The 15,584-nt window shown below is 36.0% G+C and overlaps 2 protein-coding genes across 4 annotated transcripts in view; one reads left to right on the forward strand and one right to left on the reverse strand.

The window, feature by feature from the left end:
* LOC100184610 (solute carrier family 22 member 21-like) overlaps nt 1-6,041 on the reverse strand; it is a 7,873-nt gene extending 1,832 nt beyond the window's left edge. Inside the window, exons 1-12 of one of the 2 annotated variants that reach the window (XM_026834109.1) lie at nt 5,831-6,041; nt 5,718-5,767; nt 5,314-5,470; nt 4,632-4,735; nt 4,420-4,574; nt 4,181-4,349; nt 4,014-4,116; nt 3,853-3,950; nt 3,577-3,791; nt 2,878-3,060; nt 2,675-2,819; nt 2,107-2,610 (exon numbers count right to left, since the gene is read on the reverse strand). In XM_026834109.1, coding sequence (XP_026689910.1) covers nt 2,532-2,610; nt 2,675-2,819; nt 2,878-3,060; nt 3,577-3,791; nt 3,853-3,950; nt 4,014-4,116; nt 4,181-4,349; nt 4,420-4,574; nt 4,632-4,735; nt 5,314-5,470; nt 5,718-5,767; nt 5,831-6,019 — 1,647 coding nt within the window. In that variant the 5' untranslated portion in view covers nt 6,020-6,041 and the 3' untranslated portion in view covers nt 2,107-2,531. Of the gene's footprint in view, nt 1-2,106; nt 2,611-2,674; nt 2,820-2,877; nt 3,061-3,576; nt 3,792-3,852; nt 3,951-4,013; nt 4,117-4,180; nt 4,350-4,419; nt 4,575-4,631; nt 4,736-5,313; nt 5,471-5,717; nt 5,768-5,830 lie in introns of those variants that run through there. The other variant, XM_026834110.1, reaches the window with a different exon arrangement.
* Nucleotides 6,042-8,013: 1,972 nt separating this feature from the next.
* On the forward strand, nt 8,014-14,422 carry LOC100176025 (calcium/calmodulin-dependent protein kinase type IV-like). 2 transcript variants are annotated; one of them, XM_009860021.3, is made up of 11 exons: nt 8,014-8,112; nt 8,602-8,707; nt 8,980-9,058; nt 9,116-9,178; nt 9,506-9,588; nt 9,993-10,065; nt 10,713-10,799; nt 11,520-11,671; nt 12,141-12,267; nt 12,735-12,887; nt 13,887-14,422. In XM_009860021.3, the coding sequence occupies exons 2-11, from the start codon at nt 8,610-8,612 to the stop codon at nt 13,977-13,979; spliced, it is 1,008 nt and encodes a 335-aa protein (XP_009858323.1). In that variant the 5' UTR covers nt 8,014-8,112; nt 8,602-8,609; the 3' UTR covers nt 13,980-14,422. The 2 variants fall into 2 exon arrangements, with proteins under 2 accessions (XP_009858323.1, XP_002128230.1); XM_002128194.5 differs by having other exon boundaries at nt 8,024-8,116.
* Nucleotides 14,423-15,584: the final 1,162 nt, after the last annotated feature.

Raw genomic sequence — 15,584 nt, forward strand, 5'->3', positions numbered from 1 at the left:
GGTACAATGAGATACCCAAGTCCAAAGCTAACATTAACAGCCAAGGCTGCGATGGTTCGCTTGCTAGTTTGAACCAATTCTTGCACTGGAACAGCAAACGTTTATTATTTGTCTTAGGTGCGTATATATACAATAAATGTGACATTTATTTCCACATACCTAGAACAAAACCAGCCAGATATTGCACTATATGAAGAAATCCTGTGAAGTGAAGTAGAACGATGTATTGCACGTACGATGTGGTGAATGACAATGGTAAATGGAGACATCCGTGTATAATGAAGGCAGCAGCAAATGTGTATTTGCGACCAAACCTAAACATTGGATATTTATTTCAAAAGAAAACTTTACTTTTAGTTTAAAATATAAACCTGTCTGATATTGCTCCACCAAACAAACTTCCTAACGAGATTCCAACCATGAATACGCACTGTAAAAACGGTCGTTTCCATGCAGCTGTGCACTCCAAACCGAACTAAAGGAGGCGTTTTTATTAGTTTAAAATAAATTACATTAATAATACGAATTTTAAAATTAATTACGATGCGTGTACAACACATAAATAACAAGACTAAAGCACTTTTTTATTGATTTAGAAAACCTTATGCTTACCTCAGATACCAGGGTATTACCCTCGCTTGTATCGAATGTCCAACCATCTTTGCAAACCCCTTGCAAGCTGTCAGAGTGATTTCCACTACCGTTTCGTCTGTGGACGTATAACCGACTGACGTTCACATATGCTGGTAAATCTTCATTTCTTTTACTGTGTAATATATAAACTTTATACGAATTCAATTTACCCTGTTAATTAAAGGCTTTACTTTTATACAATGTATATAGGTTAGGGAAGATGGGTACCTTTTCATTCTATTTTCTTGTCGCATTTGGTAGTAAACAGAGAAATTTTAAAGTATAAAACCTTATATTTTACGACTCCCATAGACCGTTGTTAATTATTTAAAACACGATCAAAATAAATATTTCGTGCTAAAGGTGTCCCATCTTCCTCTACCCAGCTATATTATACCCCTTTCCCATTAGCTATACTGCAGCATGAAGTAAATACGTACCTTGAGCTGCAATCTAATGTACCACCATGGTATTCTGTTGTACTGCTGTTCTGTGAATATACGAAATTGAAATCCTTTTCGACGTGACTTTTTTTTATACATTACCCTTTGCTTGGTCCAACAAGTTTGTGGCGGAGGCCGGTACAGAAACACAACACTAAATAAAATAAATGATAGATACATGTATGAGATTACGAGTAGAAGCAACGAACACGTGGTTCCACATTCCTTCTTATTCCTTGGTACTCCGTCGCCATCTTGTATGTCTTCGGACATTTCGATCCTAACTGTACGTCACCAGATACAAAGAAACGCAAGAACGTTGTATGTGTCTTCTGTGAATGAGCAATTCGTATCACATAAGACGGTAAATGATTAAATGATTGTAATCTGTTTACCCACGACTGTATCATCTTGACTAGAATGTTTGTAACCTATTTACTCTATTTACTTGATCAGAATGATTGTAACCTATTTACCCACAGCTGTATCATCTTAATTGACTCTATCATCTTGACTAGAGGCACAGCTAAGAGAGGCCACTCGTAGAATCGTTTTACCAGTGGCCTCTCTCATCTGTGCTAGAGGTGAGTTCTCCATCCTTCACTGTGTCTAGTGCGTTTTGATGCAAATATATGTGTAGTAGACTACTTCTATAGTATGCTCTCTGTGTACTATAATGCTCTCTGTATCTTAATTAATAGGACAGACGAGATATTTCTGACTAATTGTGTCTTTGGCTGCAACCAAAGAATTTGCTGCAAGCTAAGCTTCGTATAAACACATCTTAGTCCACTTAATAACTATCGCGTTGATAAACACTTCCAACTGAATTCTGGTTTACGTCATAGACATGATTGAACGTTGGCTTTCGGTAGCACGCGTCTGCTTCCTGTGTTTGCAAACGATATTGTTTCCCTCAAGAGAACCTTATTTTGATATTGCAATAAAGCAGACAAGTTTGTCGGTTTAAATGTGCCTGCCGTTATAAACTGATAGAGAATAACAAGTAAACGGCTTCTCTTTTTTTTTAATTTTTGATGCCCATGTTTAATTACACAATATATATTATATATATGTATATGTATATAGCAGGGAAGATGGGACACATTTTCATTCTATTTGTTCGTTCCATTTGGTAGTAAACAAAGAACATTTAAAGAATTTTTAAACCGTATATGCTCACAACTCCCACCATTAAACCGTTTAAAACACGATCAGGATATTTGGATATTATGTGCTAAAAGTGTCCCAACTCCCCCCAACCAACTATAATCAGCCCCCAGCTTATAGGTAGCGTTGCAGATATCGAAGAATAGGTTTGGTGGTTTTCTCTGTGTTTGTATTATTTAGAATTAAACAGGTATAACCCGCTATCACTCATTTTCGCATAACCAAAAAAGTTCACTGACACCGCTCACGGTAAAGTTAAAGTTATTGTAGTTTCTTGTAAGTTTATTATGCTGCGGTGTCTATAGTAGTCGCTTCTGACTTTCTTCGGAAAGATGCTGATAGTTTTCTCACAGAAAACTTGGTCCTGTTTATAAAAGTGAGCAGTAAAATTAATATAAACGTGTCACTTAACCACTCTTTATGTATACCTATATATTTCAAGTTCAAGCGCTTCCTCCACTGTATTTGGCAAACCGGTAACTTTAGTCTCGGGTAACCAAATGATCAAGAAAGTAGACAAAACTGAAAGGCAACCCGTCACATAGAAAGGTATGGATAAGTTCATGGTCTCACCTATAAAAACGGGTTATATACACGTGTTCGTGAAAATATTATCAAAAACATTAACTACCAGCAAATATTATAAATGGAGAAATGGCGCTCCCAATCCTTGCTGTCATTGAAGCTATTCCGTAGGCTGTGTTTCTTAGTAAAGTCGGGAAGAGCTCACCAGTGTACAAGATGACAATGCTCATTGCAGTTGTAATAAAAAACTTCCCTATCATAGCACTTGCTAATCCAATGTTGACGTTTGCTGGTAAGGGGCGAGAATGTTATAAGCAACGTCTCTGGTTTATCTAACGTTTGATTTATGTTGGATTTCTGCACATATATTAGTTAAGTATACTAGTATATATATATATATATATATATATATATATATATACATGAAACGAAAAAGCAGAATGAAAATGTGTACCATCTTACCCCACCCTACTATTTATAAGGAAATAAATATTTTACAAAAAAAATGAGGAACATGATATATATATATAGTAGGATGGGGTAAGATGGTACACATTTTCATTCTGCTTTCTCGTTTCATTTGGTAGTAAACCAAGATAAACCGTATTTTTACGACTTTCATAGACTGTTGTTTGTTGTCTAAAACACGATCAAAATATCTGGTCCAAAAGTTATTTCCATCTTCCCCCACAGTACTATACTATATAGAATCAGGGTAAATATTTTATTTCCTGATTGTAGAGAGACTGAGATTAATCGGTATTGTAAACCTTTGGTTATTTTTCATATTTTTGTCAAAACTCACCATTCCTTAACATTGGTGTAATTAAACACATAATTCCACTGATACCAATTGTAAATGCGGTTGAACTTCTTCGTCCTTTCTTGCTTAGAATTAAAGCAGTCGTAACATAAGACACGATATCAACAAGGGCTCCATAAACGCAATTAAGATAAATATTTCCGCCCAAATTAGATGTATTTAAACTAAGAGTGTAAAACCCAAGAAAACTGACGTTCCTGCAATGAAAACTCTTTACTGGGAATCATGTTACCGCATAGCATACCAGCATAAACGTACCATAGCCAACATACAATCAAAACACGTCTCCTTAAAATGGGTTTCTTCAATAAGTCTATAGTACGAGTCGGTTTCTTTTCTGAATCTAGTTGTTTAACCTGTAGATTGTGCATACACCATGAACATATTCAAATTCAAATTGGTTCATCATAAACACTTACATTGTTATTTGCACCTAGAAAAGTTTCGTTTTCTTTAGCATTTCTTATTGTTAATTTATCGCTTGGGCGATAGGCCACCCATTTTGGTGATTTGGGGATAAACCTAAAAATGTAACAAATATTAAAGCAGCGAGCACGTATATGGATCATTGCAATACTAAACGCACCATAATACTGGAAAGTAGCAAACACATGCGATCGTGTAGAAGCGAAGAAACCAACGCCAGTCACGGATGAAATAAGCGACCAAAGGTACAATGAGATACCCAAGTCCAAAGCTAACATTAACAGCCAAGGCTGCGATGGTTCGCTTGCTAGTTTGAACCAATTCTTGCACTGTAACGGCAAATGTTTAAGAGTGGCCTCAAGTGCGTATTAAATATATACGACATTTACTTTCACATACCTAGAACAAAACCAGCCAGATATTGCACTATATGAAGAATTCCTGTGAAGTGAAGTAGAACGATGTATTGCACGTACGATGTGGTGAATGACAATGGTAAATGGAGACATCCGTGTATAATGAAGGCAGCAGCAAATGTATACTTGCGACCAAACCTAAACATTTTATTTTTATTTAATGAGAAAACTTCAGTATCAGTTTAAAAAAGAAACCTGTCTGATATTGCTCCACCAAATAAACTTCCTAACAGCAGTCCAACCATAAACAACGACTGTAAAGTTGGTCGTTTCCATGCAGCTGTGCACTCCAAACCAAACTAAAGAGAAAATCTTTATTAATTTCGTTAAAAGACAAACGTCTTATACACAATACACCAACGAAGTGTCATGACAAGACGTTCTAATGGCTCTTGTATACTAGTGTCATAAAAGTTAGGCATAAACCCCGTTTGAATTGCCCAACATAACTGGTACACAATCTTAAAAATTAAATTAACATAATGCACATCCTCAAGGGATATAAAACTGCGCCACAGGCATAACTGTCTAAATACAATCTCCACATCTTCAATATCGAGCTAGGCCATCTACTGTTAATCCTTAGGCGTTGTACCTATCTCATAATTTCAACGGTATATAGTAGAGTGGAGAGAGATGGGACACCTTTTTATTCTATTTTCTCGTCCCATTTTGTAGTAAACAAAGAATATTAAAAGAATTTTTTAAACTGTATCCCCACCACTCTCATAAAACGTTGTTAATTGTTTAAAACACGATCAAGATATTTAGATATTATGTACTAAAGGTGTCCTATCTTACCCCACCCCACTATACATACCCAATTACTTCACGCACATCGGGAAAAGATTCAATCTTTTGATTATTCCATACTAACCTCAGACACGACTGTGTTCCCCTCTTTTGTATCGAATGTCCAGCCATTTTCACAAAACCGATCATACAAGATATCAGATTGATGTCCCGTGATGTTATCAGTACGATCGTATGGCCAAGTGGCATTCGCGATTGCTGTTAAGTTATCGCTTCTTTCTCTGTGTATTATACAGTATGTAAATCAACAGGTTTACAGATAAACATGATATAGTAGTGTTGGGGGAGATGGGACACCTTTTGATTATATTTTCTCGTCTCATTTGCTAGTAAACAAAGAACATTGAAAGAAATATAAAACCGTAACCCTGCAAGTGCCATTGTTCTTCGTTAATTGTTTAAAACACGATCAAATGTCTCCTCTTTCCTCACCTACTATACGTTATAACATGGTGTATATTTACATACCTTGAGCTGCATTCCAATATAGCACCGTGATAATCTGTTGTGCTGTTATCCTGTAAAACAGTCGAAGTTCAAATGAAACTTTGGCTCAAAATTAATTAACAATTCATTATTACCTCATCTTGCTTGCTCAAACAAGTTAACGGTGGAGCTCGATATAGAAACACAACACTAAATAAAATAAACGATAGATGCATGTATGAGATTACAAGTAGAAGCAACGAACATGTGGTTCCACATTGCTTCTTGGTCTTTTTTACACCGTTGATATCTTGAGTGCCAGCAACACTAATATCTCCAGTCATTTCAATCGTACTATATGTCACAATCTATAGAAACAGACAATACAAAAATACTTTTGGGTGAAATAAACAAACGTCGTAAAAAGCCTTGTAACCTGTGTACACATCTGCTATTGTTACGTTATTTCCATTAAGTCGAGTGTAAAGGCTTATAAAGCTGGTTCGCAATACCCATATGGTGTACGGCCCGGTGAAAGCTGACAAAGACTTTGTTACACGGCTGCCTTATACGACAGACCATGGCCTACTCAATACGCATTGAGTATAGGCCATGGGCAGACATAACTGTAATATACTCTCTTCTAAACACTGGGTGTATATTTTGCATTTACTTTTTTTAATTTTTAATTTTTAAAAGAACTAATATTTCCGTGCAAGGATAGTACACAACTGTATAAGCTTACATTTTACGCATCAACCATCTCAGGTTCACTCGAATAACTAGCTTCAAGTATATCATGTGAACCTTCCATTATAAAGAACAGGTATACTAAATCTATTTTTTGATAAAAACTAAACCCACGGCCTACTAGAGATATCTCTAGTAGGCCGTGCTAAACCGTAATCGTAGTCTAGCTTTTTTTGTCTTACTAGCGAATTAAATGTTTGCGGTTTAGTAACCTTGCCTTTAGGCTGCTTAAGGTATCTTAGAAAACAACACTGCGTACACAACCACTGCGGTTTCAGATGTTTAAATATCTATCTTAGGTAAACACCATAGTCCGTATAAAAACATGTTTATATGTTTATCATGTTTATATGTTTATATACGGACTCTGGTAAACACTATATGAATAAATTAAAAGCAAACTATTCCTTAATTATCATCTTTTATATAGAAAACCGACTGTATTGTTCCGTACTCAAATTCTAGTTTGTAGATACTTTGTGAATCTTAAAGGGCCTAAACACACCCCAAATGTACTTCGCTTTAATCGATAGTGTGTTTTTCTAATTCCAACGACACCTTACTTGTTTTAATCGGTTCTGTATAACCAAAGATATTCCAGCTCAAACACCGTGAAATTCAAAAAACTGATTTGAAAGTTGCGTGGCGAAAAAAATTGAGAAGTGTACTACCCACGTGACAAACACGTAACAAAATTGTTGAAGCGTGGCCGCTCTCATTCAGAAAGGCGAGAGGCAGTGTTTTCAGCGAAAAACGAGGGAACAAAAAAAAACGCAAAAAAGCACAAAAAAAACGCAGGTTTCGCTTTTACGAATGAATCAGTCACGTGACTAGTACGTTCCTACGTCACAATCACGGAGCTCGTAGTAAAAAAAAGATAGCGCTAGAGATCACTGTTTGAGGACGAATATCTCCGCCTATACTGGACCAATTTTAATAAGCAAAGTATTTTTGGAATCAATAAAACGGTCGCTTTACGAATTTACCATAAAAAAACAAAAGTGACGTGGGGTGTGTTTAGGCCCTTTAACTACTTTGTTGCCATCACGTCATTTCCGGCGCCGTGGTGTAGTGGTTGGTGCGCCTGCCTTTAACCCTGAGGTAATGGGTTCAAGGCTGCTACCATTGTGGGCGTATGTGTCCTTGAGCAAGACACTTAACGGCAATTGCTCCAACCCAGTGGTCACTAATGGGTTGTCTAAATTATCAGCCATACATAGAAAAAGAAAAAATCCCCCCAAAAATAATAATTTTTGATTTAGCTTTGATTTAGCTGATATTGAAAGCTGTTTGGCTGATTTTTATTGACAATATGGGTAATTATAAAGCATTGGTAAAATCAAAGTCCATAGAAATCTTTTCTATGGACTTTGGGTAAAATTAACTCATGTATTCTATGGACTTTGGGTAAAATTAACTCATGTATTTCTATGGACTTTGGGTAAAATTAACTCATGTATTTCTATGGACTTTGGGTAAAATTAACTCATGTATTCTAAATTAAACAAAGCTTTATTTTTGCAAGCAGTTTTTGTAACACGAGATGGCGTGTGCGATTCATATGAAAAAAGTTTTCTATGTTGTGAAAGACGCCGCTGTCTGGACAACAACCAACGCTACTGAGCTTAACATTGAGCACAGATTCTCATTTCAACTCACTTCGTTGACTCGAATTACGAAATTAACTGTAAGTAAAAATAAAATGCAGCGATTTTGGAATTTTTTTTAAGTGCAGTGCCAGTATGGAATATAAAATGTTGATAAAATATATAGATATCGTTCAAAGAATATTAAATAGAATGTTGGATATATAATTATTTTAACTGTGCATTAAAATAATGTCAAAATTATTCAACTTGTAGGGTATATCACAAAAAGTTATTCTAATTTGCATGTGCTATAAGGCTATTAAACAGATTTAGGGGGAGGGAGATTCTTTACTAGCACCCAGATTTATTTTCTTTCATGAGGTTGTATGTATTTAACATATTTATTTAACACTTAACACATAAGTAATAAGTTACATTTCATTCATTCATATATATATGACTTAGGCTCTATTGCCTACAATTTCAGCAAAACAAGTGTAGGGAGTATTATCGCACCTGTGTGAAGTTTAAGTTGGCTTGTTACTTTATTCGAACTAAAAATAGTTTTTATTGTGCTTTTCTTATAGAAAAAAAAATGGAAAAGAAAGTAATTTCTAAAAAAGCCCCTTGGTTTGACTATGCTAGTAAAGGAGCATTGGAGGATTTCTACACAATACAAGAAACATTAGGAAGGTTTTAAAATATTATCTTTTTATTTATTTTGGTTTATAACAAGTCAAATCAACAAAGGATTTAGATTTAACATACGCAATTAGTTAAAGTATTCATTAAAATAATTGTGCAAAATTGTTGGTTTTAAATGGTTTATAATATTTTATTGTTTTCAGATTTTTTTAAGTAAACAAAATAAAAAAATATTTTAAAGTCATCGCAAAATTTTTTTAAAATGAAACTCATGCTTATGTCTTTGTTTAAACACTGATACATTAAACTTTTCTTGACAGAGGTGCTAGCTCAGTTGTGAAGGTTGCGGAAAAAAATGGAACCGGTGAAAAATATGCTGTTAAAATTTTGAGCAAAAAGGTATTAGTTTAGGTTTTATTTTTATACCTATCTGTTAACTTGAATTTTTCCAATTAGGCTGAAAAGAAACTCGTGCAGACTGAGATTGGTATATTGCTTACGTTGTCTCATCCACACATTGTAAGTTTGTTGCTTATTATGAAAGAAGTTCTTCCTACTCTGCGCCATAGTGTTTTTACGCATGTCTCTAGAACACAGAATGTCTAGTCTTGATATTGCTGCTATTTTGACGCATGTTTTCTTTGGCAAGACAAAAGACATTTATGGGAATTTCTCCAACCGAGTGGTCCCTATGGGTCCTTCAAAGTGTTTTTCATATACCTAAAACCATCCAAAAATATTTAATCAGAAATTTCCCAATGACAAAATCCAAATATAAAAAAATTGTACAATTTCAACTTTGGCTAAAATTATTTAAGTGATTAAAAAATTGTGTTTTTATTGCAGATCAAACTATTTGACATTTATGAATCTGGCACTAATGTCTACTTGGTTTTGGAAAGAGTCACTGGCGGAGAATTATTTGACAGGTTTCTTAAAATTTCAATATTAGATTTCAATCCAATATTGATTATTTATATTACCAATGTCTTGATTTTAGTTTTGGAATTTCAGATAATATTCTTGGCTACCAACTAAAGTTAGTCGGTCAGATTTTTAGTCAGCCGACTAAAATTTAGTCGGTGGTTTTTAACATTTAGTCGACCGACTAACAACTTACTGTGCATTACTTGTTACATAAGTTAATCAGTTAAAATCGGGCGACTAAATTTTAGTCGTTCAATTTAGGCTGCGACTAATTTAGTCGGTAGCAGAAAAAGCTAACCGTGGTTTCATAATTCCGAATAACATGTCCTACAGTTTCTTCGACACCCCAACCATGACCTAGTTTGCATGGGGTTATATTTTCCAAAGTAAAACATAATTTTTACAGAATTGTTTCAAGAGGCTGGTACAGTGAAAGAGATGCTGCCCACGCCCTCAAACAAATTTTACAAGCAGTTTCGGTGAGAATTTTGTCATTTTTTGACAATTTTTCTTTTTTTAGGCCATTATTTTGTTATTCTAGATTTACAGATAAACTGCATCTATTTAGTATTATAACTGCCATTTTAATCACTGAATTATTAATAAGGTGGGCTGCATTTACTCCAAGGTGCAGAGGTATTTGAATAATAGATAGCGTTATTTATCCCATTTGCTGGGAAACGCTCACAAATATTTTAAGGAATATGTTCCAGTTGCATCGGATTTAAGCTTCATAAAATAATCATTGAAATAGACCGCATGGACGCCTGCCATAATATGCTAAATCCGTCTAAGCCGTGTCGCGAGGCTAAATATAGCATAAGTTCTATATTAACGGTATCGCTTATACTCTGTCCAAGAAAAGTAATAAATAATGAATAGTTAAAGGAATGTCGATTTGTGTAAGTCGGCGCGAACGAACTGGCATGTGATTGATGCAGACGCAAATAAGCGCCAGCTAATGCACCAATGGATGTAATTAATTATTTATGGCTGGCGGGGCGCTAAGGCCCAGGCGAATCAAACGCGTTCGCCGGACACTACAAAAATCATTAACACCCCTCATGGATCGATTTCCTTTACCGAAAAATCGGCAGAACCCTTACTATGCTGTATTCACACACAGTATCTCCACTCAAAAAATATCGTACATCGGGATCTGAAGCCGGAAAATTTGCTTTACGCTGATGAATCGGACAACTCGTCTCTCAAGGTAATTACGATTTTTCACTCCTGCTATTTTTACTACCATTATCAGCCGTCTATAGCAGTAAATCGATGTCAAAACACGAGGAGCATTACTCAGATGACTTAAACAGTGTGGGGTTACATTCAATTTGATTTAAACAATTAACACCGGTCTATGGAAGTCGTGACGATACGGTTTTGTAATTCTTTGAATTTTCTTTGTTTACTACCAAATGGGACGAGAAAACGGAATAAAAGGTGTTCCATATTTCACCACCCTACTAACTTGTTCAAGTTAAAAACAGCAGAAGTACAGAATTTAATAAATAATAGCATAAACCTACTTAACAAACGACGTGTTTTTAGCAAAAAAAAAAACAACCTTCTTTTAATGTCGCGAGGATACGTTTATATGATTCTAAAATTCCTTATTTTAAAAATATTAGGACGATAGCAAAGTAAAAACATATACCATCTTACCCGGACCTAAAATATATAGTGAGTATGTGTCCTTGGGCAAGAACTTAATGTTCGCTCCAACCCAGTGGTCACTATTGGGTTGTCTAAATTATTAGCCATACAATTAAAAAAAAGAAAAAATCCCCCCAAAAAATAATTACCCACAAAGTAACATACATGGTAACTCGTAAGCTGCCACGAGGTGTTAAACCCGTGTTATAACGACTGTCGTTTTCCAGCCACGCGAGGATAAACCAAGTTACATTCATTCATTACATTCATAAAGGTCGCTGACTTCGGGTTGTCGAGGATCAAGGACAGCGACTTCATGAAGACTGTATGCGGAACACCGGGCTATGTCGCACCGGAGATACTGCTTGGAAGGCCGTACACTGAGGCCGTTGATATTTGGGCGATCGGTGTCATCGCTTATATCCTGTAAGTGTTCTGTTTGCCTCGTATAATAAATAGTGCTGCGGTCTGTGGCCGATTATCCGTTCGGTTTGTGTGCTTGGTGTTTGTGCGGTTATTACGATTATCGATTTTTACAATCAACAACAAATAAACTCCAGATTAATTTTATATCACGGAATTTAAGCGCAAATCAAAGTGACTTATTGTATATATTGTTTATTTTAAATATAGTATATAAAGTAGAGTATAGGGTAGGGGAAGATGGGACACGTTTTTATACTATTGTCTCGTCCCATTTAGTAATAAACAAAGAAGTTTAAAGAATAATAAAACCGTAACCTTACGACTCTCATGGACCGTTGTTAATTCTTTAAAACCCGATAAGGATATTATGTGCTAAAGGTGTCCCGTCTCCCCCCACCATATCATAATGTTCTGCCTCGGTTCAATGTATTTTACTGACCCATATACACAAACTAGTTTATTATTGTAGTTTGTGCGGATTTGAGCCTTTCCACGACGACAGAGGTGATCAAGCAATGTTTCAACGAATCCTTAAATGCGACTACAAGTTCGTTTCTCCATGTTGGGACGACATTTCACTCGGTGCTAAGGACTTAGTATGTCTGTATATACGTTACCCACGGCCTACTAGAGATAGATATATCTCTAGTAGGCCGTGCGTTACCATTGCAAAATGTTTCGACTTCCTGATGTATTATGTTAATCTTTGTAAAAACATTTTTTTCCGTGCTCATCGTAGATAAAGAAGCTGTTTTAATCCTTCTTATTGGTTGAGGGTTAGCGTTCTTTGTGTCCAGCGTAAAGTTATATTAAAAGCGTTTAAATATTTACCAAAGGTATTTCCACATTAGTATGGTGGGGAAGATGGGACACATTTTTATTCTATTTTCTCGTCCCATTAAGTAGTAAACAAAAATATCAAAGAATTATAAAACCGTATTCTCACGACTACCTCAAACCGTTGTTAATTGTTGGATATTATGTGCTAAAGGTGTCTTATTTTCCCCACCCTATAATATAATGTCGAAAACGTGGCCATGTACTTTTACTATATTTTCAAAAGGTAAAAAAGCTATTAGTGCTCAACCCGAAGCGACGTCTCACTGCTAAAGCTGCTCTTGAGCATCCGTGGGTGAAGGGGGAGGCAGCTAACTTTGTACATATGGACCGAACTATAGACAAGATTAAGTCCTACAACGCCAAGCGTAGGTTCTGGGTAAGTCGGCGTTAGTTGCATTTTAACAAGGGAGCATTGGCGCTTGACGAAATTGCCAGTGGTTATTGAGGTTTGTAAATAAACTTTATTCGCGGAGGTTAACCCAAGCATATCGTGATGTACAATTAAATGAACTCACAAAAAATGCATTTCATAACATATAATAGTGTGATAGTAACTTTTGTTTAAGATGGCACATGTTTTCAATCTCTTTTATCGTCTCTTTTGGTAGCAAACAAAGAATATTTACTGAATTGTATATCCGCGTCTTCACGACTATGTAAGAGCGTCGTTAAATTTGTTAAATGTAAAAAACACGATCAAAAAATGTAATATATTATATGCTAACGGTCCATATCCTACTCAACAATGCTCTATACACGTACATCATATATTTCCGCTATTACGTCACGTTTCACTTTTCATTGTGATGTAACCGAAATGTCCGTGTAACTAACATAGTCCCAGCTTGATGCCAATCTTTCGCCCAGCCGTGCTTTTTATCGATCGGGTATCGAACCTGTACCATCGTTAACATCGTTGAGTGACGACGCGGGGAACGCTGTCCAACCGAGAGCTACTTGTCATACAGATGATTATGACAAGATTAAGCCAACGTTATTAGTCTTTGAAGCCGGGAGGTTTTAATAATATGAATTTTACGAAATAGTCAATAAGATTAATTTGACGCGGATGTGTACCAATTTGTTTTTTATATAGTAGGGTGGGGAGAGATGGGACAACTTTAGCTCATAGCTCATTTTTTTACAAAATATTTAATAGTGAAAAAAATACGGGACCACGGTGTCCATAATGTACGCGTGTGTTCGTCTCAATGGGAAGTTGCCCTTGGTCAACTTTCATCAATCAATCAATAGGTCAAACTCGTTTTAGCATAATCTTTTAATCAATGCGGTTACTCGCTCTTTACTTGCAATCCCCTTACACCGTGACCTACTTAACGTATTGAGTGCTTACATGCAATTATTTTACACACAGGCGACCGCGCAAACTGTGACCGCATTCAACAGAATCTGCAGTCCTTCCACCAGTACCGGCTCCAACGACGACGACGAGCAAACAGAAGACTAATTCTCTCTCTTACGCCCTTGGCGGTCGAATTGTATCACCCTCATAAACCTATTTGTTCCTCGCCCAAACTCGTTGTCATTTTTAATAAGTTTTTTTCTGCATCAGCACATTTTAAGTTATGCACACCACACTGTACCGTGTTCTCAATAAGCGTAGCAGTATTTATTACAGCTACATCTCATTCCTTTTCCTCAAATTGAACTAAAATCCAATTTTGTTTTATTTTATGCACATATATTTAAAGCACGAGATTACAAGAAGCAAATTATATTTCTTTTATATTGATTATACACGTACGAATGTCACATTATAAAGTTTATGTTTGTTTATCAGGATTTCTTTGCATCGTTTTTTATGTAATCTTTTTTAACCCGTCGAAGTATGTCGCCATTTTCGATTGTTGTACTAATGTGTTCCTTGTTTATACTTTGTTCAAACCATGTGATATAGTAATAAAATTGTGTCTTCAAAAAGTAATTATTTTTTGCATCTTGCCTAGCGTTTTGTTTTACATATATATGGTATAGTAGACGTACTTCTATAGTAGATTATTCTAGTCGAGCATATGGTGTTTCTTTGCTAAGTAAGTCGGGGACTTTGTTTAAATCTTTTTTTTTGTGCGATATAGGCAATTATTGAGTGCTTTCATATTGTTAAACTTTAATGAGGGCAGTTTACCGAATGCCTACATAGTGTTAAAATCTGGAGAAGGCAATTTACCGAATGCCTACATAGTGTTAAAATCTGGAGAAGGCAATTTACCGAATGCCTACATAGTGTTAAAATCTGGAGAAGGCAATTCACCGACTGCCCACATAGTTTTAAAATCTGGAGAAGGCAGTTTACCGAATGCCTACATAGTGTTAAAATCTGGGGAAGGCAGTTTACTAGTGTTAAAATCTGGAGAAGGCAGTTTACCGAATGCCTACATTGTGTTAAAATCTGGAGAAGGCAGTTTACCGAATGCCTACATAGTGTTAAAATCAGAAGAAGGCAGTTTACCGAGTGCCTACATAATGTTAAAATCTGGAGAAGGCAGTTTACCGAATGCCTACAGTGTTAGTTGCCCATTTATTGCTATATAGTAGGGTGGAGAAAGACGGACATGTTTGTCGGGTGTATAAGAATATACTCGTGTCACAATTGCTATATCATTAAATGGGGGTGGTTGGTGGTTTCATACTGTCACGACGTCCATAGCCCGTTGTTAATTGCTTAAAACACGATTGGGATACTTGAATATGCTTTGAATATTAAGGTGTCCCATCTTCCCCGACCCTACTACATCATTAAATGAGGGGTCCGTCAAAGAAAATTAAAACTAAGCCTCGTCTGACGAGTGTCGCCCATCCCAGCCCCTACAATCACATTCTGAGGCAGACGGCGCTTCTGATGGGACAAATATACAAACTCGGCTTTCGGTAGGTAGCGACACAACACCGTTCATCTACATACAACAGAGGCGAAGCGGAACTACCCCGCTTTGATAACAGGCAGTGCCGTGGAAACGCCGTTGTATGGCTTTGGTAATTCAAAAGTTATAAGTCAGTTCAAAAAGCTCATTAATACATTAGCATATTAGTTCAAAAACTTAATGTTTTTGAT

The sequence above is a fragment of the Ciona intestinalis genome, chromosome 4 (genome assembly GCF_000224145.3).
Source record: "Ciona intestinalis chromosome 4, KH, whole genome shotgun sequence".
In the NCBI taxonomy this organism is placed as follows: domain Eukaryota; kingdom Metazoa; phylum Chordata; class Ascidiacea; order Phlebobranchia; family Cionidae; genus Ciona; species Ciona intestinalis.